This window comes from Lissotriton vulgaris, chromosome 5 (assembly GCF_964263255.1).
Source record: "Lissotriton vulgaris chromosome 5, aLisVul1.2, whole genome shotgun sequence".
NCBI classification, from domain to species: Eukaryota; Metazoa; Chordata; class Amphibia; order Caudata; family Salamandridae; genus Lissotriton; species Lissotriton vulgaris.
In genome coordinates this window covers 25,712,234-25,738,989 of record NC_141693.1, presented here as the reverse complement: position 1 = coordinate 25,738,989, position 26,756 = coordinate 25,712,234, and the positions used below count along the sequence as shown (strand labels likewise).

Sequence of the window (26,756 nt, the reverse complement as noted above, 5' to 3'; positions counted from 1 at the left end):
TATATAAAGATACTTCTTTTTTATAACTACTTGTGTGGTGTCCCTTTGTAGTGTCCTTCACTCTGTTACTGTGTATGATCGTAAATGCTTTACACACTGCCTCTGAGATAAGCCTAGCTGCTCGTGCTACGTTACCACAGGGCTGAGCAGGGGTTATCAAAGGTTGTAGTCCACTTACTCTGACTTAGGAAGAAGGGTCCCTACTTGGGCTGTGTCCAGCCACTGCCAACTAGAGACCCCCATTTCTAGCACTTACTCAAAAGGGCTTTCAGCCTGCTCTCTTCATCCATTGGGCTTTTGCTGTGTCATTCCCATTTTACTGCTGCCCACTGCAGCATGGGGCGATGGGGCCGCCTACATCCGCAAGAAGCACATCCGCACACAGTGTAGTTCCTTTTTTCCCCAGTGTTGCCTGATGTGATAGTTGGACACATTTGAAGTGAGCACTGTGCACACTCCAGCTTTATCAGTTCCTGGCTCCTTCCAAAGGGGTTGTACATTCCTTTTGAAGTGGACTCCTGCTATTGCACATAATACCATATTGTGTTCCCAGACTCGATTTCACCAATGGTTCTTTAATAAACTTTGCCCAAGAAGAAAAACAAACTTTGTTGTGTTTCATTTGCAACACACTTGTAACTGTTTTATTTCAACATAGGTGGGGTGTAATTTGGGTTTAGAATCCAATATTTTATACTGTGAACCCTGTTTCTTTATTCCCACCTTTCTTTCTTTCTTACTTTACTTTTTTCTTTCTTTCCTTCTTTCCTTTGTTTTATTTTTGCCTTAATTTTTCCTTTTCTTTGTTTGTTCCTTCCTTTCTTCTATCTTTTTTGCCTTTTCCATTTTCTTTCCTCCTTCCTTTCTTTTTTGCCTTCTTTGTTTTTTCTTTCCTTCTTTTCCTCTCTGTCTTTTTTGCCTTCTTTACTTATTCTTTCCTTTATTACTTTTGTCTTCTATTTTCCTTCTTTCTTTCATTATTCTTTTTTCTGCCTTCTTTTTTTACTTCTTTCATTGTTTCTTTCCTTACATTGTTTTTTTTCTGATGGTCATTTTTTCTTTCATTCTTTCTTTCATTTCTTCTTTCCATTGTTGCCAATTTTTCTCCTTGTTTCCTTCCTTTTTTCCCTTTTTCTTTTTTCTTTTTGTCTTTCATTGTTTGCCGATTCATGTCTTGCCTTCCTTACTTTTCCATTTTTTCTTTCTTTCTTCCCTGCTTTCTTTCTTTCTTACTTTCTTTCTTCCTTTTTTTCTTTCATTCCCTTGTTTTCTTTTTGCCATTTTCTTTCTTGTTTCCTGTTTTCTTTCAGTTTTTGCCTTCTTTCTTTCATTCTTTCCTTCTTTATTTGTTCCTTCTTTTCTTTTTCTTTCCTCCTTCCTTTTTGTCCTCTTTACTTTGTTTTCTTTTCTTCTTTCTTTCTGTTGTGCCTACTTTCTTTTATTCTTTAGCTTTTGACTTCTTTTATTATTTTTTCCCTCTTACTTTTTTCTTTCGAATATTTCTTTCCTTTTGACTTCTTTCTTTTTTCTTCTTTGTTTTTTTCTTTCTTTCTTTCTTTTTTTCCTTCATTTTTTTTCTTAAATTTTCGTCTTTCTTCCTTTTTTGCCTTCTCCCCTCCTTTCTTTCTTTTTGCGTTCCTTCTCTTATGACCTCCCTCCCTTCCTTCTTATTTGTCTGCCTTTCTTTCATCTATGTTTGCCTTCCTTCCCCTTTCCCTACCTCATTCTGTACTTTTTTCTTCTTTTCTTTATTTCCTTCTTAAAGGCGAGCCAATGGCTTTTTTAGGTCTGTGTTAGCCAAGACCTTTTGATTATACTAAAATTATGTATAACATAGTTACTTATAGGGGTTTTCAGCCAGACGTCATCCATTAGTCTGTGATTGTGCCATTCACATTTTACTTCCACCCTCTCTAGCATGCATCAAGGGGCAGTGTTAGCCCTCTTCAGCCATTGACTAGCTTCACTATGCGTTATGGCAAGCTGCCTTTCTACAAGGATCTCATCCACACACAAGGTACTTACCTTCACTGCCAGGTGTACCTTGGTGATGTGTACTTTTGCGAGACCAGAAAAGCATGTTTATCTTTAGCCAGTGTTTTTTTTAGATTTAATTGGGACCCAGCAGGGTCAAAAACAACAACATTTTGTAAAAACCATGACAAAACAAAATAAATTGTCAAAAGAGTGGCGGCCATCTCCAGACCTATCGGCTTTGCCAGTGCTTGTTAGGTTTTGCTTTCTAAAAATAAATATAGCAATCAGGTTCTGATTAAACCTTTAATTTTTATGATCATTTGTTTATGAGCTTCCACCTGGTTTGGATATTTTACTTTCTCTATTTTCTTAACTGTGTTTCTGTTTTGGTCATTGAACATATTTTGCTGAGGGGCGCCCTGCTGCTCAGCTGCTCCCACACATGAGCCATGTGTTCCTCTCATCATCAGTTTAGCTGTTTGCAAGTGGTCAGGCACAGACCTCTCTCCTCCCTAGCTTCACAATGCCAGATCCAGGACCAAAGGTATTATGCGGTTCTGCAGCCCCTGTGCTTTCCACTCAATTATGGATTAGCTGCAGTTGAGAAATCTTCTATCTTCATCCAAATGTGGTAATGCCATCAAAAACATGTTTCCTCGCTCAAATGGATTAAAAGTTACAAAAAAGCATCACAGATGGTGTAGTGCATTGCCAGATAATTTGCAAAGATTAACTGGACTCCCTTCCATTGCTGATGTCTGTATTCAAGGGCCAAGCTGGTGAAACTTGTGCCCACAGAAAATTAATGCGTGTTAAAATGTCAAAATAGTGGGATATGACTGCCAGAGAAAGTGCTGTGCTAGGTTGTATGACTTGCCTTTTTTTACCGCATAATTTAGTCAACCATGCTCGTACCCTACAAGATCCAGGTCTGTTCTGAACATTATAAATGTATTCTGAAAGCTGAGATAACTCACTCAACAGAAAAGTGTGCTATGACGCAGCACTATATATATGACAAGTAATTATCACTGCTGTATTTTACCCAGAGCTGCCTTGCAAAGCTGTGGGGCTGAGGTGGAGTAAGACAGGATGGAGAGAAGGTGAAATCACTAGCCTATACAGAGGAAAGCTGTTTCATTGCCCAAGATGACACATTGCATGTGTGCAGGAGCCAGGATTCAATACTACCATTCTGAATGACCTTTACCTTGCACACATCATCTTTCTTAGACCTGGTGGTCACCACATAGATTCTCTAAGTCTGGAAGCTTCTTGAATATTTTCCAGCCGTGCTTCTGAAGGGGTGTGTGAGGGTGTGCAGGGCACTGGGGGAGGGGCTATGACCAGATGTTAGTAGAATCTGTGAAGGTGAAGCAACAGAGGAGGTGCTGGCCAGGGCCTTCATCCGATGAGGGGTTTCTGCCTTCAGAGAGCCTTCGTAGGCGGGTTAGAGCCTCCCCGGGACAGTGTTTTTACGCTTCACCCATCACTACTGCAGAACTTGCACTGGTGCAAACACAGCTGTGGACAGGATAGTCTTTCTGCCCTGATGATGATGATGAGTGTGAAGCAATCTCTATGCAAGACTATATTCTTGAACGTCAGTGTATCAATGTGGTCTGTTTTATGGTCTGAAGGAGTGGTTTTTACTGTTACTTTCCCTGATATTACCACAACGAGTGTCATCATTCACTGCATTTACCACAATACATCTGGGCTAATTGTGTTCTGGTATGCTGGGCAGTGTGCTCCCTCCTCCTATTTGATTACCGCACACATTGCCTGAAGCAAGCACTAATGCATGCAGTCACTAATAAAATGCACAATACATATAAAGCGTGAGCATCTTTTCAAGTTGAAAACTGCACAAATTTGCAAATATGGGCCACTTTTAGCTTTCTTATTCTGTAATGGGAGCCACTACTCTTTTGCTGCCTGGGCCTTTTTTTGTCCTGGCCTTACCCTGCCCTCTTCCTCGGGTTTATGGATAAAACACAGCTACTAATTGGTGTGTCCTAGCCCCCTAAGTAGCCCGGGGCTCAGTGCCACTGCAGATGCTGCACTATTGATAGCAACACCCCCACTCTTCACTGTCTCTAGCATGCAGCTGCTTTGGGTCTGTGGAGACCTCAGAAAGGATCAACATGGTGTCTTCTGTTATTTTCTAACCTTAAGCCACTGGCCCATGAAGAAAGCCTCAGAAGTGGCTCAACATGGTGTCTTGCGTTATTTTCTAAACTTCAACCACTGGCCCATGAGATAAGCCTCAGAAGTGGATCAACATGGTGTCTTCCGTTATTTTCTAAACTTCAACCACTGGCCCATGAGATAAGCCTCAGAAGTGGATCAACATGGTGTCTTCCGTTATTTTCTAAACTTCAACCACTGGCCCATGAGATAAGCCTCAGAAGTGGATCAACATGGTGTCTTGCGTTATTTTCTAACCTTCAACCACTGGCCCATGTGATAAGCCTCTGGAGTGGATCATCATGGAGTCTTCTGTTATTTTCTAACCTTAAGCCACTGGCCCATGAGATAAGCCTTAGAAGTGAATCAACATGGTGTCTTCCATTATTTTCAACCTGCAATCACAGGCCCACGAGATAAGCCTCAGAAGTGGATCAACATGGTGTCTTCCGTTATTTTCTAAACTTCAACCACTGGCCCATGAGATAAGCCTCAGAAGTGGATCAACATGGTGTCTTGCGTTATTTTCTAACCTTCAACCACTGGCCCATGTGATAAGCCTCTGGAGTGGATCATCATGGAGTCTTCTGTTATTTTCTGACCTTAAGCCACTGGCTCATGAGATAAGCCCCAGAAGTGGATCAACATGGTGTCTTCCATTATTTTCTAACCTTCAACCACTGGCCCATGTGATAAGCCTCAGAAGTGGATCAACATGGTGTCTTCCATTATTTTCTAACCTTCAACCACTGGCCCATGTGATAAGCCTCTGGAGTGGATCATCATGGAGTCTTCGGTTATTTTCTGACCTTAAGCTACTGCCTCATGAGATAAGCCTCAGAAGTGGATCAACATGGTGTCTTGCGTTATTTTCTAAACCTCAAACACTGGCCCATGTGGGAAGCCTCAGAAGAGGATCAACATGGTGTCTTGCGTTATTTTCTAACCTTCAACCACTGGCCCATGTGATAAGCCTCTGGAGTGGATCATCATGGAGTCTTCTGTTATTTTCTGACCTTAAGCCACTGGCTCATGAGATAAGCCCCAGAAGTGGATCAACATGGTGTCTTGCGTTATTTTCTAACCTTCAACCACTGGCCCATGTGATAAGCCTCTGGAGTGGATCATCATGGAGTCTTCTGTTATTTTCTGACCTTAAGCCACTGGCTCATGAGATAAGCCCCAGAAGTGGATCAACATGGTGTCTTGCGTTATTTTCTAAACCTCAAACACTGGCCCATGTGGGAAGCCTCAGAAGAGGATCAACATGGTGTCTTCTGCTATTTTCTAACCTTAAGCCACTGGCCCATGAGATAAGCCTCAGAAGTGGATCAACATTGTGTTGTCCGTTATTTTCAACCTGCAATCACAGGCCCACGAGATAAGCCTCAGAAGTGGATCAACATGGTGTCTTCCGTTATTTTCTAACCTTCAACCACTGGCCCATGAGATAAGCCTCAGAAGTGGATCAACATGGTGTCTTGCGTTATTTTCTAACCTTCAACCACTGGCCCATGTGATAAGCCTCTGGAGTGGATCATCATGGAGTCTTCTGTTATTTTCTGACCTTAAGCCACTGGCTCATGAGATAAGCCCCAGAAGTGGATCAACATTGTGTCTTCCGTTATTTTCTAACCTGCAATCAGTGGCCCATGTGATAAGCCTCAGAAGTGGATCAACATTGTGTTCTCCGTTATTTTCAACCTGCAATCACAGGCCCATGAGATAAGCCTCAGAAGTGGATCAACATGGTGTCTTCCATTATTTTCTGAACTTCAACCACTGGCCCTTGAGAAAAGCCTCAGAAGTGGATCATCATCGTGTCTTCGTTATTTTCTAACCTTCAACCACTGGCTCATGAGATAAGCCTCAGAAGTGGATCAACTTGGTGTCTTCTGTTATTTTCTAGCCTTCAACCACTGGTCCGTGTGATAAGCCTCAGAAGTGATTCAACATGGTGTCTTCTGTTATTTTCTAACCATAAGCCACTAGTCCATGAGATAAGCCTCAGAAGTGGATGAACATGGTGTCTTCTGTTATTTGTTTAACCTTAAGCCACTGGCCCATGTGATAAGCCTCAGAAGTGACTCAACATGGTGTCTTCCGTTATTTTCTAACTTGTAATCAGTGGCCCGTGTGAAAAGCCTCAGAAGTGGATCAACATTGTGTCATCCGTTATTTTCAACCTGCAATCACTGGCCCATGAGAAAAGCCTCAGAAGTGGATCAACATGGTGTCTTCCGTTATTTTCTAAACTTCAAACACTGGCCCATGAGAAAAGCCTTAGAAGTGGATCAACATGGTGTCTTCTGTTATTTCCTAACCTTCAACCACTGGCCCAAGTGGGAAGCCTCAGAAGTGGATCAACATGGTGTCTTCTGTTATTTTCTAACCTTAAGCCACTGGCCCATGAGATAAGCCTCAGAAGTGGATCAACATGGTGTCTTCCGGTATTTTCTAACCTTCAACCACTGGCCCATGAGGGAAGCCTCAGAAGTGGATCAACATGGTGTCTTCCATTATTTTCTAACCTACAACCACTGGCCCATAAGATAAGCCTCAGAAGTGGATGAACATGGTGTCTTCCATTATTTCCAACCTGCAATCACAGGCCCATGAGATAAGCCTCAGAAGTGGATCATCATTGTGTCTCCCGTTATTTTCTAACCTGCAACCACTGGCCCATAAGATAAGCCTCAGAAGTGGATGAACATGGTGTCTTCCATTATTTCCAACCTGCAATCACTGGCCCATGAGATAAGCCTCAGAAGTGGATCAACATGGTGTCTTCCATTATTTTCTAACCTGCAATCAGTGGCCCTTGTGATAATCTCGGAAGGCATGGCCTTGGTTTTCCCACCACCCTCTTGTGATTCTATGGTTATTAGTGCAGCCAAATGTGATGCGTACTTGTGGTTGTGTAAATCCAGCTAAATCTGTCTGCATGTAGCTCAGCTTGGAGAAGTGCTCAGTTTGACAGTGGAACCATCCTGCAGAGAGAGCTGGTGTGTGTCGGGCCTCAGCACACAGACTGGCACTCTGACGGGGCCAAATATAACTATTTATTTGTCAAGAGTTTTTAAGGTACAGTCTTTCACCTTACCGTTACTTCAGATCATAAACACCACTGGGAATACTCACCAGTGCCCGCAGTGGTTGTGCTGGTCACCATGAATGCACTGGTAGGTGTGGCCATGCGACTGCTGGACATCATGGTTGTGGTCGCAGTGGTGGGCGTGGCCAGGCTACTGCTGGACATCATGGTTGTGGTCGCAGTCGTGGGCATGGCGGTGCTGGATGTCATGGATGTGGTTGCAGTGGTGGGTATGGCGGTGCTGGACGTCATGGTTGTGGTTGCAGTGGTGGCCGTGGAGGTGCTACTGCTGGATGTCATGGTTGTGGTCGCAGTGGTGGGCGTGGTAGTGCTACTGCTGGACATCATGGTTGTGGTTGCAGTGGTGGCTGAGGAGGTGCTACTGCTGGACATCATGGTTGTCATCGCAGTGGTGGACGGGGCGGTGCTGGACATCATGGTTGTGGTTGTAGTGGTCGGCATGATGGTGCTGAACGTCATGGTTGTGGTCGTAGTGTTGGATGTGGCGGTGCTACTGCTGGACATCATGGTTGTCGTCACAGTGGTGGGCGTGGCGGTGCTACTGCTGGACATCATGGTTGTGGTCGCAGTGGTGGGCTTGGTGGTGCTAATGCTGGTCGCCGTGGTTATTGCAAAAACAACAATTGATGGACAGAATGCAGAACAATGTCATACATTCACCCCAGTACAGAGATCTGGGCCTAAATCCATTGTTTTTTTGCACTCCACACCACCCCAGTTCAGACATGGCCATATGTAAATCAGCCTTGACCGTGTGCCTCATGGGAACAGTCGATCCCGAACTGCCAAGCCATGTCTTTCCTGGACCGGAATCAAGCATCCTAGGACCGGTTTCTGGCTATCAGTCGTCTTCAGCCAGGATAGCTTGACTCCAGTGTTGTGGAGAGCATGGGACTCATGTCTGAGCATACCCATACCACTCAGGGTGACAAATATAACTATTTATTTGTCTTGAGTATTTAAGGTACAGTCTTTCACATTACCGTTACTTCAGATCATAAACACCACGGGGAATACTCACCAGTGCCCGCAGTGGTTGTGCTGGTCACCATGAATGCACTGGTAGGTGTGGCCATGCGACTTCTGGACATCATGGTTGTGGTTGCAGTGGTGGGCGTGGCCATGCAACTGCTGGACATCATGGTTGTGGTTGCAGTCGTGGGCATGGCGGTGCTGGACGTCATGGTTGTGGTTGCAGTGGTGGCCGTGGAGGTGCTACTTCTGGACATCATGGTTTTGGTCGCAGTGGTGGGCGTGGCGGTGCTACTGCTGGACGTCATGGTTGTGGTTGCAATGGTGGGCGTGGCAGTGCTGGACATCATGGTTGTGGTTTCAGTGGTGGGCATGGCGGTGCTTGACGTCATGGTTGTGGTTGCAGTGGTGGCCGTGGAGGTGCTACTTCTGGACATCATGGTTTTGGTCGCATTGGTGGGCGTGGCGGTGCTACTGCTGGACGTCATGGTTGTGGTCGTAGTGGTGGGCGTGGCAGTGCTGGACATCATGGTTGTGGTTGCAGTGGTGGGCATGGCGGTGCTGAACGTCATGGTTGTGGTCGCAGTGGTGGGCGTGGCAGTGCTGGACATCATGGTTGTGGTTTCAGTGGTGGGCATGGTGGTGCTGGACGTCATGGTTGTGGTTGCAGTGGTGGCCGTGGAGGTGCTACTGCTGGACATCATGGTTGTCGTTGCAGTGGTGGGCGTGGCGGTGCTGGACATCATGGTTGTGGTTGCAGTGGTGGGCATGGCGGTGCTGAACGTCATGGTTGTGGTCGTAGTGGTGGGTGTGGCGGTGCTTCTGCTGGACATCATGGTTGTCGTCGCAGTGGTGGGTGTGGCGGTGCTACTGTTGGACATCATGGTTGTGGTCGTAGTGGTGAGCGTGGCGGTGCTACTCCTGGACATCATGGTTGTGGTCGTAGTGGTGAGCGTGGCGGTGCTACTCCTGGACATCATGGTTGTGGTTTCAGTGGTGGGCATGGTGGTGCTGGACGTCATGGTTGTGGTTGCAGTGGTGGCCGTGGAGGTGCTACTGCTGGACATCATGGTTGTCGTCGCAGTGGTGGGCGTGGCGGTGCTGGACATCATGGTTGTGGTTGCAGTGGTGGGCATGGCGGTGCTGAACGTCATGGTTGTGGTCGTAGTGGTGGGTGTGGCGGTGCTTCTGCTGGACATCATGGTTGTCGTCGCAGTGGTGGGTGTGGCGGTGCTACTGTTGGACATCATGGTTGTGGTCGTAGTGGTGAGCGTGGCGGTGCTACTCCTGGACATCATGGTTGTGGTCGTAGTGGTGAGCGTGGCGGTGCTACTCCTGGACATCATGGTTGTGGTTTCAGTGGTGGGCATGGTGGTGCTGGACGTCATGGTTGTGGTTGCAGTGGTGGCCGTGGAGGTGCTACTGCTGGACATCATGGTTGTCGTTGCAGTGGTGGGCGTGGCGGTGCTGGACATCATGGTTGTGGTTGCAGTGGTGGGCATGGCGGTGCTGAACGTCATGGTTGTGGTCGTAGTGGTGGGTGTGGCGGTGCTACTGCTGGACATCATGGTTGTCGTCGCAGTGGTGGGTGTGGCGGTGCTACTGCTGGACATCATGGTTGTCGTCGTAGTGCTGAGCGTGGCGATGCTACTCCTGGACATCATGGTTGTGGTTTCAGTGGTGGGCATGGTGGTGCTGGACGTCATGGTTGTGGTTGCAGTGGTGGCCGTGGAGGTGCTACTGCTGGACATCATGGTTGTCGTTGCAGTGGTGGGCGTGGCGGTGCTGGACATCATGGTTGTGGTTGCAGTGGTGGGCATGGCGGTGCTGAACGTCATGGTTGTGGTCGTAGTGGTGGGTGTGGCGGTGCTTCTGCTGGACATCATGGTTGTCGTCGCAGTGGTGGGTGTGGCGGTGCTACTGTTGGACATCATGGTTGTGGTCGTAGTGGTGAGCGTGGCGGTGCTACTCCTGGACATCATGGTTGTGGTCGTAGTGGTGAGCGTGGCGGTGCTACTCCTGGACATCATGGTTGTGGTTTCAGTGGTGGGCATGGTGGTGCTGGACGTCATGGTTGTGGTTGCAGTGGTGGCCGTGGAGGTGCTACTGCTGGACATCATGGTTGTCGTCGCAGTGGTGGGCGTGGCGGTGCTGGACATCATGGTTGTGGTTGCAGTGGTGGGCATGGCGGTGCTGAACGTCATGGTTGTGGTCGTAGTGGTGGGTGTGGCGGTGCTTCTGCTGGACATCATGGTTGTCGTCGCAGTGGTGGGTGTGGCGGTGCTACTGTTGGACATCATGGTTGTGGTCGTAGTGGTGAGCGTGGCGGTGCTACTCCTGGACATCATGGTTGTGGTCGTAGTGGTGAGCGTGGCGGTGCTACTCCTGGACATCATGGTTGTGGTTTCAGTGGTGGGCATGGTGGTGCTGGACGTCATGGTTGTGGTTGCAGTGGTGGCCGTGGAGGTGCTACTGCTGGACATCATGGTTGTCGTTGCAGTGGTGGGCGTGGCGGTGCTGGACATCATGGTTGTGGTTGCAGTGGTGGGCATGGCGGTGCTGAACGTCATGGTTGTGGTCGTAGTGGTGGGTGTGGCGGTGCTACTGCTGGACATCATGGTTGTCGTCGCAGTGGTGGGTGTGGCGGTGCTACTGCTGGACATCATGGTTGTCGTCGTAGTGCTGAGCGTGGCGATGCTACTCCTGGACATCATGGTTGTGGTTTCAGTGGTGGGCATGGTGGTGCTGGACGTCATGGTTGTGGTTGCAGTGGTGGCCGTGGAGGTGCTACTGCTGGACATCATGGTTGTGGTTGCAGTGGTGGGCGTGGCGGTGCTGGACGTCATGGTTGTGGTTGCAGTGGTGGTTGTGGAGGTGGTACTTCTGGACATCATGGTTTTGGTCGCATTGGTGGGCGTGGCGGTGCTACTGCTGGACGTCATGGTTGTGGTCGCAGTGGTGGGCGTGGCAGTGCTGGACATCATGGTTGCGGTTGCAGTGGTGGGCATGGCGGTGCTGAACGTCATGGTTGTGGTCGCAGTGGTGGGCGTAGCAGTGCTGGACATCATGGTTGTGGTTTCAGTGGTGGGCATGGTGGTGCTGGACATCATGGTTGTGGTTGCAGTGGTGGCCGTGGAGGTGCTACTGCTGGACATCATGGTTGTTGTCGCAGTGGTGGGTGTGGCGGTGCTACTGCTGGACGTCATGGTTGCAGACGCAGTGGTGGGCGTGGCAGTGCTGGACATCATGGTTGTCGTCGCAGTGGTGGGTGTGGCGGTGCTACTGCTGGACATCATGGCTGTCGTTGCAGTGGTGAGCGTGGCGGTGCTGGACATCATGGTTGTGGTCGTAGTGGTGGATGTGGCGGTGCTACTCCTGGACATCATGGTTGTGGTTGTAGTGGTGAGCGTGGCGGTGCTACTCCTGGACATCATGGTTGTGGTCGTAGTGGTGGGTGTGGCGGTGCTACTCCTGTACATCATGGTTGTGGTTGCAGTGGTGGCCGTGGAGGTGCTACTGCTGGACATCATGGTTGCCGTCACAGTGGTGGGTGTGGCGGTGCTACTGTTGGACATCATGGTTGTGGTCGTAGTGGTGAGCGTGGCGGTGCTACTCCTGGACATCATGGCTGTGGTGGCAGTGGTGGGCTTGGTGGTGCTAAGGCTGGTCACCGTGGTTACAGCACTGGTTGCTGTTGTGGTACTGGGGGTGACCTCCGCATGCAAATGGAAGCAGAAAGAATTGTCCGCAAAGCACGTGCCCAACTGGAGGTAAACACTGGTGGCTCGGGTGTGCACCCAGGGCAGGGGGGAGGCGCGAACCCCAGGCCCATGCTTCCTCAGGGCCTCACACTTGTGCAGCAACATTTATTTATAGTTATTAACACAAGCTGCACTGTTTATTAATGACAAGGCAGCTAACCAAGGTACTACCACAAGATGGCGCCTGATGCTGGCGCTCCCTTCTTCATTTATTTATTTATTTGTGCAATTTTATACGGCGCGTACTTTACCCAGATGTGTCAGAGAGCTTTACAATAGAGCAAGGTATTTTAGATCAGAAATTACAGGTAACATGGTAGAGGTGCTAGACGTATAACTATTAGAGTTACTTAGAGTGATAGTTACTTAAATACTAAATATAGATTCACTAAAATTGCTAACTAACATTGGAGACATACAACTTGTGCAAGGACGTATAAATACCACAGTTACGCAGAATGATGGTTACATATTTGCAAAATATAGATTCACTGAAGATTACACATTGCAAACTAAAGTTGGCGCGATTAGGGTTTCAAAAGTACATATTCCACCGTTGAAGCCGAATGACAAACTAGTTCTCCAGTGAGATGAAAGTGTCAGAGAATCATTGGTAACGGTGTCTTTGGAAGGGAAGGGTTTAATGTCCTTTTTGGAGATGCGGAAGGAGGTGGTGGTTCGGGTCATGGAGGAAGAGAGTTCCAAATGCCTCTTAGCCAGAAGTTTTTAAAGTTAGTAAAGATCTAGGGGCTAGATGTATCAAGCCGTTCGCGATTCGCAAAGGCCGGAATTCGCAGAATTCCAGCGTTTGCGAATCGCAAATGGTCTTTTTGCATGTTTTGGCATGTAACAAAAATTCGCAAAATAAGGAATCGCAAACATTTGCAATTCCTTATTTTGCTTAAGCATTTAAGGAATCGCAATTTTGCGATTCCTCAAATGCTATGTATGTAGCATTTTGGAATTGCGAATTTAGGTTAAGAAATCGCAAATTACCACCAACTTGAAGTTGGTGGTCATTTGCAAATTCTTTTAAAAATGCACAATTTGGCATTTGTGAAGGTGGCATGTGATGCACATACATGCCCATAGGGCATGTATGTGCGCCATATGCACAAACATATAAATTTCAGGAGTGCAGCAGGGTGTCCTTGAGACACCCCTGCACCCTTGAAATTATTCTCAGTTTGCGATTAGCAAATTGCGAATCGCAAATTGAGATTTATTTCACAATCATTCATATGGGCCTCCAGGCCCAAAGAAATGAATTGGAAATTATTCCTTAATTGCGAATTCGCAAATTGCGAATTCACGAATAAGGAAGATTAAGAAATCGCTAAAAAATTGCGATTTCCTACATACATCCCATTTTGCGATTTCTATATAGTGATTCCTTAAAAATCGCTATTTAGAAATCGCAAAAGGGTATGTTGATACATCTACCCCTAGGTCTGAAGTCGGACCCTTTGATGTTGTTCACTAGGGCGCAGCACCACTTCTGACCTGGCTAGTGTGTGCAGCATGCCTGACTCACGTTGAGGTGTGTAGAGACGGGAGAGAGGGGGCCCGAGCCCCTCTGCTTCTGGGAAGGGGGTGGAGGGTTACACCTATATGTGTATCCACAAGGTGTGCGCACAGGGCTTTGTCACACTTAACTTTGACCGGAATGACATCACACCTGTTGGCTATTGTCATATGAGAATGGATTTGCAGAACAACCTTAACATATAAATGCCAAACAATTGATTAATAATGATCAAAGCAAAACACATTGTCCGCTGCAGACAACGCTCAGTGTGTCCCCCTCCCTCTGTCTTTGCCCCTCCCTCGTGTGTGCCCCTCCCCCTCACTATGTGCCCCTCCCCCTCAATGTGTGCCCCTCCCCCTCACTATGTGCCCCTGCCCCTCCGCCTCAGCCAGTGCCCCTCCCCCTCAGTGTGTGCCCCTCCTCCTCCCCCTCAGGCTTTACCCCTCCCCCTCAGTGCATGCCCCTCCCCTTCAGCCTGTGCCCCTCCCCCTCACTATGTGCCCCGGCCCCTCCCCCTCAGCATGTGCCCCTCCCCCTCAGCCTGTGCCCCTCCTCCTCACAATGTGCCCCTCTCCCTCAGTGTGTGCCCCTCCCCCCTCAGTGTGTGCCCCTCTCCCTCAGTGTGTGCCCCTCCCCCCTCAGTGTGTGCTCCTCCCCCTCAGTGTGTGCCCCTCCCCCCTCAGTGTGTGCTCCTCCCCCTGAGTGTGTGCCCCTCCTCCTCCCCCTCAGGCTTTCCCCCTCCCGTTCATTGCATGCACCTCCCCTTCAGCCTGTGCCCCTCCCCCTTACTATGTGCCCCGGCCCCTCCCCCTCAGCCTGTGCCCCTCCCCCTCAGTGTGTGCACATCCCCCTCAGTGCATGCCCCTCCCCCTCAGTGTGTGCCCCTCCCCCTCAGAGCGTGCCCCTCTCCCTCAGCCTGTGCCCCTCCCCCTCAGTGTGTGCCCCTCCCCTTCAGCCTGTGTCCCTCTCCCTCACTATGTGCTCCGGCCCCTCCCCCTCATCCTGTGCCCCTCCCCCTCAGTGTGTGCACATCCCCCTCAGTGCATGCCCCTCCCCTTCAGCCTGTGCTCCTCCCCCTCAGTGTGTACCCCTCCCCCTCAGTGTGTGCCCCTCCTCCTCCCCCTCAGGCTTTCCCCCTCCACCTCAGTGTATGCCCCTCCCCCTCACTATGTGCCCCTCCCCCTCAGCCTATGCCCCTCCCCCTCAGCCTGTGCCTCTCCCCCTCAGTTTGTGCCCCTCCCCCTCAGCCTGTGCCCCTCCCCCTAAGCCTGTGCCTCTCCCCCTCAGTTTGTGCCCCTCCCCCTCAGCCTGTGCCCTCTCCCTCACTATGTGCCCCTCTCCCACAGTGTGCGCCCCTCCCCCTCAGTGTGTGCCCTCCCCCTCAGTGTGTGCTCCTCCCCCTCAGGGTGTGCTCCTCCCCCTCAGTGTCTGCCCCTCCCCCTCAGTGTCTGCCCCTCCCCCTCAGCCTTTGTCCCTCCCCCTCCGTGTGTGCCCCTCCCCCTCAGCCTGTGCCCCTCCCTCTGAGCCTGTACCCCTCCCCCTCAGCCTGTGCCCCTCCCACCCTCGGTCTCGTGGCTCCATCTCTTACCTGAGGTGATGGCGGGGGTGGCGGTCGGACCAGTTGCTGTGCTTACTTGGGTCAATGCACCTGTGGGGAGGAGAAGATCACACGTGTAAGTCATGGACGCCCTCACTCGGCGCTGGGACACATCCGGACCCTCCACACTCACTCACCCTGCGAGACAGCCCCGGCAGCGCCCTCTTGTGGCGTCCGACTGACCTGTCTCCCTTTCCACTGCCTCTTAAGGCCCTGTCGTGTCCTGCTTCTCATAATGTGTTTTTACAGGGTATGCCAGCGTGTCTGTTGGGGAATCTGAAGCTCACCCTCCCCCCCCCCCCCAACCTTACTGCCCATGCTACGCCCCGGCCGCCACCCCAGGCCCTGCGTCACTGGCCCCTCATCCCTCTGCAGCTTGTCGCAGTCCACCCAAAGCTGGACCAAGCGAGCCATAGAAAGGTGCCCAGTGGCGTACGAGGGATTTGAATTTTGAATTTAAAAACATTTGTACAGCGCTCGCATACCCAACGGTTTCATGGCGCTAGTGGTGATCAGTGGATGGCAGCAGCAGAGAGATTTAGGGGTAGGCTTGGGTGAACAAAAAAGTTTTAAGGTTTTTCCGGAACTGGGGGTAGGAGAGTGAGGTGCGCAGAGCAATCGGGAGGGAGTTCCAAAACGTTGGAGCCAGGACAGCGAATCTCGCTCCGCCCGCCCTCTGCTTTTTAAAGCGGGGGATGGTAAGGAGGGCCAAATGGGCCGAGCGGAGTTCTCTGCCTGGGCAATATGGTTTGATAAGGGAGCAGATGAACTCGGGAGCAGTGCCCGCTCTGGCTCGATAGGTAAGACAGCCGAGTTTAAACAGGGCACGCTCTCTTATGGGGAGCCAATGCAGAGTTTTGAGTAAAGGGGTGACCCGATGATATCTGGGAAGGCCATGGAACAGGCCGCCTGATTCTGCACCAGTTGTAAACGATGGATCACGTATGCAGGGGCTCCGTTATAGACTATGTTACCATAGTCTATACGGGACAATACCATGGCCAGCATGATGATTTTTAGAGCTGGGGGGGAAAAGAAGCGGGAAACTTTCCTAATCACTCTGAGGGAAAAAAAAGATGAAGAGACCACAGAATTAACTTGTGGGAGAACAGTAAGCTGGGGATTAAGAAAGATACCCAGGGTTTTCACTTTGGGAACCGGGAGTGGGGGTGCACCAAGGGAGGGGGGCCAGAAGGAGGGAGACCAGGGACTGCAGCCACCTCCGGTCAGGACCAGTTCGGTCTTGTCCGGGTTGAGTTTGAGGTGGCTGCAGTTCATCCAATCTTGAATGAGGGTCATGGTGGTTTGAACGTTCAGGGCAGATGAAGGTGAATGGGACAGGTTGAAGATTAACTGGAGATCATCCGCGTAGTTGAACACGGTGACCTCCAGCTGCTGTAACATAAAAATGAGGGGGAAGATGTAAAGGTTAAACAAAAGGGGGGAAAGTGATGAACCCTGGGGGACCCCGCATTCTACCTTATGAGAGGCCGCCGCAAAACCAGCCAGGTGGACTCCTTGTGTTCTCCCAGCGAGAAAGGACTTTAGCCAGCAAAAGTCTAGGCCCTCTACACCGCCGCCTTGACACGGTTAAGGAGGATGGTATGGTCCACCGTGTCAAAAGCGGCGGACAGGTCGAGGAGAATCAGGGCTTGCGGAAGGTTGATGTCGATTCCTTCACGCAGCTTGTCCATGACTGAGATGACCACTTTTTCGGTAGAATGCAGGGGGCGAAAACCAGCTTGGCAAGGGGAGAGGCAGTGGTTTGCCTCAATGTGGGTACTCAGTGTGGAAGTGATGTGGGTTTCGAGAACCTTTGCAAGGTAGGGAAGGAGTGAAATGGGGCGGTAATTAGAAGCAGAGGAGGGTTCGGCGTCCAATTTTTTTAAAATTGGGATGACAGTCGCCGATTTGTGTGAAATGGGAACATGACCATGGATAAGTGAATCGTTAAGGAGGGTCAAAGGGGGGATGGGGCAGCGTCTGTCCTCCTACTCTCAGCCTTTTCAAATGGGATTTGTATAGCGCTGCTTTTCACCCGTGAGGGTATCCAGGCACTCTTGGGTTTACACAGCACCTAGCAAGAGGCACCTTTATCTATTCTTTAAGTCACAGTGGGTGAAGGGGTGACCTGGGTACCTGCCGCCCTATGACCCCACTACGCCAGCCAAAATCCCAGTCATAGGCGAAGCCCCACAAAAGCCTGTGCCTGGCCCTTGGCAGCTTTGTAGTGGCTACAACACCCCCAGAGCCTTTAACAATCTCCTAGTGTCTCTCGCCTTCAACAACTCGCCCACAACCCCTCGGACGTGGACAGCACCAAGGCAAGCGATATTCTGGAGAAAGCCTTTGTACGACAGCGCCTAGAGGTGGTATCTGACCTCGAGTAGCACCTATCACAACAACAACGCCCTCTCCCATCATCCACTGCAACACCTCGCCTGCTCTCTGCCCAGCCCCTCCGACCTCAACATCCTTAAGCTAGGACCCAACCGCATTGACCTGAGGAAGCCCGCGCACAACAGCGCCAGCATCTGATTCTGAAGGAAGTTCTCTCACGGCCTCTAGAAGGACAACCCAGTGAGTGGTCTCTGCTCCAATACTTCCAACAACCTCCAGTCACCCCTGTATTAAACACCCCAACAAACTGTCCAACCTCAACTACTTCAAGCTGGGACCCAACCACACACGTGACTCTGAATGGCTGCCCCGGGCCACCAAAGGTGGCCACCTACGAGTGTGGCCACCCTTAGTGCCATAGGATGGCACAGACCTCGGGACAGTCTAGTGTTTGGGGGCCGGATGGTCCCCCAGTGATGTCACTTCCGGTGGGGAGGGGTCCAAGGGGCTATATAACCTAGGAGGTGAGGGTCAAGCGCCCTCTTTGTTCCTGGCCGCTGCTCACGTGACCCTCGCCCTCCCCTGCCCGGACCCCGATGCTGGTGACTGCCCGTTGCTGTTTTTAGGAGGGACGTTGTGGGTTTGTTGCAGGGTTAAGGGTGGTTGGTTTTTCGAAGGGGAGTGTGGGGGGTCCGTTCTGCGGGGCCGGGGGGGGCTCACATGTGTCGTGTGTCGCCCTGCTGTGCTGCGTTGCTTCTCTTGTTGCGGGGGGTGAAGGGATTGGTGTGCTGAGGGAGTCGAGGCAGGCTGCTGGTGCAGCGGTAATTTTGTTCTTCTTGTGGGGTGAAGGGGCAGGGGATTCCTGGGGGCCTTGTGAGTTTGGCGAGCGGGCAGGAGGCCCCCCCTCGCCCATGGTTCCGTTCCGTTCTTCCCCCTCTCGTGTGCGACCTTTATTTCGCATGCAGCCTCCCATTGTTTCGATCGGGCATTTCCTCTGGGGCAGTTTTTGGTCGGCGACGAGCTTCCGCGGCCATTCAGCAACCTTACCGTGCTGCTGACTTTGCATGCGCCGGCCCTGGGCCTCCTCCTCTTCCTGGGGTGGTCGGCGGGTCGCGGGGGTGGCCGGGCTCGGGCCCCTTGCTACCTCCCTCGGACACCGGGCCGGGAGGGAGGGGGCGGCGTCTGCGGTCGGGGCCCAAGGAGTGTTTTCCCTCCTGCCTTGTGCTCGCTCTTTGCTCCGGCACCTGTGGCCCGCTGGTCCCTGTCCTCGTGGTTGGGGCCCACGCTGGACTTTCTTGGGCAAATATAATTGCCGGAGGCCAGTCTTTCCTTCGCGCGTGCTCCCCCCCCACACATCCCCCCGCTGCAACATTACCAGCGCTGAGGGGAAGGGATTATTTTGCCCTGTTGCGATCCTGGTGGTCAGGTGGGTTCCCCTTGAGCATTTTTTGCTGTTATGCATTTTATTAGTGCGATGTCAACACGTAGGCGTCGGTGTGCTTATGAACAATACTTGTTACACATGGATAACTTTACACGTTACTGTTCTCGGATGCAGGCTTTATGTATCTTGCTATGTATTTATTAAGGGGATCGGCGACTTTGGGGCAGATGTTGGAATTTATATTTTTGGTGCAACGTGGATGCGGGAGGGGGGGTTGTGGGGGCATGTGATGCTTCTTGTTTGTCTCTCTCTGCAGGACAGCTGGAAGAGAAGGCACACGCCAGGTAGCGCGATTATCACCCGCTGGCCTTCTGGGTCGCGCTGGGCCGCTGGTCGAAAAGAGCGCATGCGTGTGACGAGCGCGCTCTCCTACCCCTCCCTCCTCCTCACGGGCGACCTTGTTCTTTGCGTGGGGGTTGAGGGGGGGGGGCTGGCGGGCTTGGGGAATTATATGTGTTGTTTTTTGTCTTTCAGCAGGAGAGCAGCAAAGGGAAGGTCGACAACATGGAGTGAACAGGGCAGTGGGGGGGTGGTGGGGGGCGGGTAAAAGGTATTGATTGCTTTCAATTTCTATTACTGCAGGACTTCATCAAGATGGGTTTGTAGGAGCACACATAACGACGGGAAGCGCATGGTAACTGGGTTTGTCCCACTGTGGTCAGTGGGCCGGCTTTAATGGATACAGGCTGCAGGATTGCTCGCCAGGAAGTTCTTTGTCATTGAAATGTTGGCATATTTATTCTCACTTTGGATTGTACAGTCTGTACTTGCTGCGCTGGAGATTGTGTGCCTTCTGCCTGTGTTGCTTCACTCTATGGCCTGCTAATCTTGCTTGTTCTTTTCTGTAACATTTAACTCAGGTAACTTATCTGGTTATATAGTGCTATGATATTTTATCAACAGGGAGGGATGAGGCATTAGTGTGTCTGTTTCTTTCCCCAGGGTAGTAGATGCAATTAATCAAGAAAAAAATGGACACTTGTAACACTACTCGACCTTTGGTTCAGGGAGAATAGGAAACCCTCAAAAAAATCAATGGTTGTTGGAATGCGGTGTATATGTTTCATCCGCCCCACATTGAGATTATGGCAGTTATCATAGGGTGTTCCTGTTTGTGTCGACTGCCAGCCTCATCCAGAGGCACCTCCAGTCTCGAGTGCAGTGTCCAGAGACAAAAAGGATTTTTGTGGGGAAATCCTTTTTGTCTCTGGACACTGCACTCGAGACTGGAGGTGCCTCTGGATGAGGCTGGCAGTCGACACAAACAGGAACACCCTATGATAACTGCCATAATCTCAATGTGGGGCGGATGAAACATATACACCGCATTCCAACAACCATTGATTTTTTTGAGGGTTTCCTATTCTCCCTAGGTGGCTACCCAAGGATGAGGTACTGATGGGTGGATTGGTCTTACTTTATTCTTCCACTGCGACGTGGCTGGATGGAGGTAAGAGAGTCAGGTTTTAGGTCTGGAGTAAATCAGGGAGCATAACTAAAGGTTGAGTTGATGTAACATCTTTGCTCCTGTCGAGTTGAGAATTGAGAAGTAACATTACAGGAGTCACCAAACTACATCACTAGGGGATAAAGTGACTGGGGTACTGGTAACTAAGCTCTGAAAGTACAAGTAGAGGTCAATTACAGCGACACATGGCAGACAGTCTAAACACATGAACGAACGCTATGTAGGCGACGGTGGCACTTGTGCAAGTACCGGAAGCAAACACATCGTCAAAGGTGGCATACAGTGTAATGTAATATGGGCATGTTACACACGTGTACCAAGCACAGGTAGTATGAATATACTGCAATAAATGACAGACTTTCAACAACATGAGCACACTGGGCAGACACTTCCATAGTCAAAGTTAAATTTAGTGTCATTAATGAAAGGTCTGCCTTCAGATATTGGAGAGGGCATGCAGTAAAGTGAGACGTGTCTTCATAGGAGGATAACTTTGAGGTCAGTTTGGAAGGCCCGTGAGGAGGATGTGTTTCTGGGAAGAATTGTGAGGGGACGAGTTAAGAAGTTACTCTATATCACATACAGCCATGCAATGCATATAGCATAACTTTGAGTGAGATCTGTTAATATCTGATGGATGGTATCATCATTGATCAGTCTAAGAGTGTACGATGGGTGGTGTCGGAAATGCGCCTTCATCCATCATTTCTGGTATGTTGTGCTGAGGCGATGGTAATATTGCTATCAAGGAATCAAAAGTTAACCCTGAACAGCGTGGGACCACAAGGATGTATTTGCTTTGCATATGGTTATTAGTGCATGAACTCTTTACATCTTGAAGCGGAACTCGTGGGGAGCAAACATAGATTTATCCCATCAGTAAAGCGTTAAATGACGGATCCATGATTCAAGTGTAGAGGCTCGCCGCCGATTAGGCTGTTTATTATTACAGAGGGGATAGGAACCTGGTTTGCAGGTCTCTGCAGCTCCATGCTCCTGGCGTTGGTTAGCACAGACTTTGCCGGATGGGTCGGAACACGTAACAGGGGGACAGAACTGACACTACCATAGGTGATCTCAGTATTAAAGCAAACGCGAAGTTACGCGAAGCAATGTGACAACATGAGAGGACAGTCGAAGAGGTCTAATCTGGGCACTACAGGAAGAGAATGGGTCATGTGTGCTGGTTTATATGGCTTAAATAGTACGAGTGAGGTACATTGGTACATTCTTGGCAGACAGTCCAACGTAAGAACAAACATTAGGAGGCATTGGTGCAACTCGTGCTAGCGCCGGAACAAAACAGACGAGAACAGGTAGCAAGATGTGTGTTACCAGAGATTGGTGACGGGTGCATGCGACAATAGAGGACACACTAGGTTAGAGGCCTACACGGCCATAATGGGCAGACTCTCAAGGCTTCATTACTTGGGAAGACACCTCCAGTGTCAAGGAGAAAATTATTTCGTTACTGAAAGGCCTCCCTTCAAATAATAGAGATGACAACTTTAATTTTGGAAGTGTGCAGGTAATGCGGACACATTAGTGCTCGTAACTTCCAACTGGCCTGGGTAGCGTGTGAGGCATTGAGGGCCAGGTCTCATTGCTGAGAATGCGGATTGTGGATCGGGGGTGTGTGCTTTTGATGATTGTTTTCTGTCTCCAATGCAGGAACTGCGCTGGAGAACATCCCTACCCACATGGGGGGCCACATGAATTATCAGCAGGTATCAGGATCATAGCACGCTGGGGCAGTGTGCTAGGGTCTGGGACTCCCAGGTTCTCCCCAGTTGTCATTAATATCCATGGTGTAATGCGCCTGATTACACTCATGAAAGTAATAGATTGATAGTTCACTGGGAGCCGGGACATAGTACGTAGCCCGGTGCAGTATTTGGATGTTCTCTCTTACTGTTGAGTCTGGACAATGTGTTTACGGTGCAATAATGGGGGTGTTCGCACTGGATGCAGTGGCAGAACAAGGACTAATCATGCATTTCATGGGACAGATAATTGGAAATGTGTTTTCAACTCAACAACGGGTTGATTTGGGCAGATCATGCAACTCATGTGCATTCATGGATTGCGGTGCCGTTTGTTCTCTAATAATTTTATTAGCAGTTTGAACAACTGAGGCCCCATCCACTGAGGGACGGGTGGGTGCTCCGAGACCTGTAGCATATTGGAAAAACCCATGTTGGGATTACTCCCTTGGCACAGGCTGATCAGTTCAGAATGGTGAATCTTGTTTTCTTCCACGATACCCACAGTTATTGTTTAACAACATTAGGCAATGACCAAACAGCAACAAAGTCTTACTTTCCTGTCGGGCCACAGCCCCTGGTGACTGGACAAGTAACCTCATGGGCAGAATGGTAGAAGACTGGTCGGGTCCTCTTTGTGGGGTACATGTTAATGTTAATGTTAATGTTAGGCTGCATTTATAAAGCGCACTGACACCGGAGGTTTCCTGGCTACATGGAGGACTTATTTTAAAATCTCCGGTCTCACGGGGCCGGGCAGTTCTGACTGACTGTGTCATTTTGTGATACTCTGTCCCTTCTGAGCTACGCAGTCTCTTCAAGACCAGGCACTTTTACGCCCATGGGTTCGGGCATAGGTCACTGTCTCACACATGCGCACTCCAAGCTAGGGAATGTCTGACAAAAGCAGCCTTATATCCGTGGTCTGCCCAGAACCTTGTGGGTCTGAGGGGCGCAATTCTGACATTGGGTCTCCCTCATCCTCAATGTTGTGTGCTAGCAAGAAAGTGCCTTTCTTAGTCTTTCAAGGTCACTCTTCGTGCACTGAAATAATGGAAATGTCACACATAGCAGTCATACGTGTATAGCTCTGAAAAGGGGTGGCTAGTTTGTGGTTGGCTGTGCAAGAAAGCTTCAACTGAGGCTTCCTTACCATGGGCAACGAAGCAGCTTTGACTGTTGTAAGTGAAGTGCTCCTTTTGTAAACTACAGGGAGGCAATTGGCTTAGCGGCTATACACCAGGCAATATTCAGCACATTACCCGAACTAGCTAGACAGCCCGGCAGATTAGTTGGGCCTGCACAAGCCGCACATTAACTGCTGCATCCGGGCCCACACTGAGACAATCCCTTAGTGGTACCTCAGCATTGCCAGTTTCCTTTACTCTGGCCCATTGCACTATGGGGATGCTTTATTAGGCTGCACAGAATGTTGGGCCTGCATTAGCCACGCACATACCTCCTCCAGTCTGATCCCACTAAGACCTCTCAGCTCTGCCTCCACCCTGGATCAGGCTGATATCGTAAGCCTCTAACATGTTAACTCATGGGACACAGGTTGGAACATGTCGGGCCATGTAAGCGATTGGTTTTGGCTGGTTTCACGTGAAGGGTCCGGAAGTGGGCAGGCAATTTTAACAGCTAAAAATCAACAACAGGGGTTGACACGCAATGGGGGGCCCGTGGCTAGGTGCTTGGGTGAGCTTTCACCTAGATAGTATTTAATTAGCTTTTTTCAGGTTCTAATTAAGGATTCCTCTGGCAGGGTACACATGCCAGGAAGTAAGAGGAAGGATTAGTTTATCTAGTTGCACAACTTGTATATATAGTGGTATAGGCTGCTTGTTGCAAGCTTCAAAGGGTCCATCGAAGGCCAGGCACAGGGGGACGTCTTGTACATGGGTCAAACATGAGGAGATCCTCAACACAGTGTTTTAAGCCAACACCAGAACGCAGTTCGCAGGCATAGTTTAGAGGTGAGGGTCTTACAATTAGGTTTCCATGGGTTTGGAAGTTACGTGTCTTTCCAGTGAGGCTAAACATGCGAGGAGTTTGTTAGCCTACAGTAGGGTCGGCGTCATGGGAGTGAGCCGCCTGGCATGACCTTGATAGTGATTATGTCCCCAGTAGGTCTAAGTAAGGGTGTGAGGCCAAATGCTAGACAGGGGACACCAGGCCAGTGGCAGTGGTGTTGTTTACCTGATAGGGGCTTGTTGGTTGCTGGTCAGCCAGCGGTACAGAATAGGATAGACAGGGGGATGACGTACTAGATGGACACCTGCAAAGCACAGTGGGCAGTTAGTTGTGAAGTTCATGGACATCACTGTCACAGTTCCCTGTCCGGAGGGCGGCAGAAGTGAGAAGGAAGTTTGGTTGCGTGCCAGCTTGGCGGTGCTGAGGAAGAGAGCAGACTTGTCCTTGCCTGAGCCGAGGGAGGCCGGTGATTGCAATTGTAGGACTATCTAAAGCCCAATTGGAGGAAATTGAGAGTCTGGTATCAAATATTTCAACAAATCAACAAATAACGGATGCTAAATCATTGTTAGAGAAAGTAGAAAAGGAAATCTGCGATTTTAAAGACTATATGATCAATCAAAAAACAAATCAATGTGAGAAGGACCAAAAAAACTTTAACTTGGAAAAAGTCTACCCTTACCTACAATCGGATTTTTACTCCCGCCCTGAATCATGCAAATATTTGCAAGACTACCAAGGGAGATCAACAAATAAATATATTACATTTTCCGACACCTCTTCATCAGGAAGCAGTAGTGAGGGAGACAATACAGACCCTCGGACTAACAATAGTCGAAGAGGATCATTCCGACAGAATCAACAAGGGTCTAATTTTTTAGCGAGAGGCCAGACAAAAACCAGAGGAAAAGTAAGATACAATCAACCCTGGGAAATGTCGACCCGACGCCAAAATTACAAAAATTGACACCTTCTCTGATATTCAACCTTTCCAACAAAACCCTCACAGAAGAAGAGGAAAGGGTCCTTCAAAAAGGACTCTCATTTTTTCCGACCAAAAGAACGGATTTTGTTAAACTAAAGACAGAAACAATCGAATTCTGTAGAAAAATCAGGCTAAAAACCTTCTTTTCAGAAAATCCAATAGACCCAGGGACTGAAACAACTGGCCTCCGGAATAAATCCACATTTTGCCCTCCAAATCACAAAATACCTAAAGAAGTGATAACTTTTGAACGCACAATCTTGTCCGCAATCTCAGAAAAGGAGAAGAAGAGAAAATGGATAAAACATAATATAACGAAATCTGAATCCATGGCATTAACCACCCTGAAGAAAGATACATCAGTAAATATTAAACAAGCTGATAAGGGGGATCCCTTGTTGTATGGGATCGCATATTATACATTGAGAAAGTGAAAAAACAACTAAGCGATGTGAACTGTTACCGAAAGATTAATAAAGACCCCACACCAGAATTAAAAAATGAATTACACTCAATCATAGATGAAGCATTCCAACATGGCTTTCTTGGCAAAAAGGAATCTGAATACTTAAAGATCAAACATCCAAAAATTCCCCTATTTTACATCTTGCCAAAAGTCCATAAAAATGAAAAAAAAAAACATGGACGCCCCATCGTTTCAGGGTGCGAATCTCTAATGGAATCAATATCCAAATTTGTGGACTTTTTCTTAAAGCCATTCTTGCCAAACGTAGAATCATACATCAGAGATACAATGGACTTTATTAACAAATTGAGTGACATCGAATTTGATAGAAATAATCACTGGATGGTAACAATGGATATAACACCTTTGTATACCCAAATACCACAAGATGAGGGTATACAAATTCTAAGAAAAATACTGGACACAAGAGAGAAACCACAAAAGGTGCCAACTGAATTTATTGTTTTACTTGCAGAGTTCGCCCTGAAACGCAACTATTTCAGTTTTGATGGAGACTTTTACTTCCAAGTAGGGGGCGTAGCAATGGGATGTTCATTTGCTCCTGAACTAGCAGTATTGTTTATGTCAAGCTATGAGGAGAAATTTATTTATGAAAACAACCCTTTCAGCCTATGGATCAAAAATTGGAATCGTTACATCGACGATGTCTTCTTTGTGTGGACAGTGGATGGTTGAATAATAGAACACATGAAATCAAATTCAGCCTCAATTACTCCAGGAACAAAATGCCTTTCCTTGACGTTGAGATCTATCCATCAGAGGAAGGAGGTTTAATAACAACTCTCTTCAAAAAAGAAACAGATCGGAACAGATCACTACACTTTTCTAGCAATCACCCCCGCAGCCTAAAGGAGAACCTTCCCTACGGGCAATACCTTCGGATTCGTTGGAATTGCCAACAAAAACTGAATTCATTAAACATTCTGAGAAGCTGACTGCAAATTTGATTGAGCGTGGATACCCCAAAAAATTGCTCAGACGTGTATGAAATGAGCGTGGTGGGCACCACGGGAATGCCTTTTGAAGAAGAAGGCTAAGCAAAAAATAGACCGAATGGTACTTGTAACAACATATTGCCCCAACTCAAACATGCTAAAGAAGGTAGTCAATAGCAACTGGCATTTGATAAAGAATCGAAATGAAGAATTCACCAAA

General features: G+C 49.0%; 1 protein-coding gene across 1 annotated transcript in view; it reads right to left on the bottom strand.

Moving 5' to 3' along the window:
- Nucleotides 1-26,756, bottom strand: part of LOC147710035 (uncharacterized) — a 95,164-nt gene that overhangs the window by 62,359 nt on the left and 6,049 nt on the right. Inside the window, exon 2 of the mRNA XM_086920700.1 lies at nt 15,132-15,191. Within this exon, the coding sequence (XP_086776826.1) occupies nt 15,132-15,191 (60 nt within the window). The remainder of the gene's footprint in view (nt 1-15,131; nt 15,192-26,756) is intronic.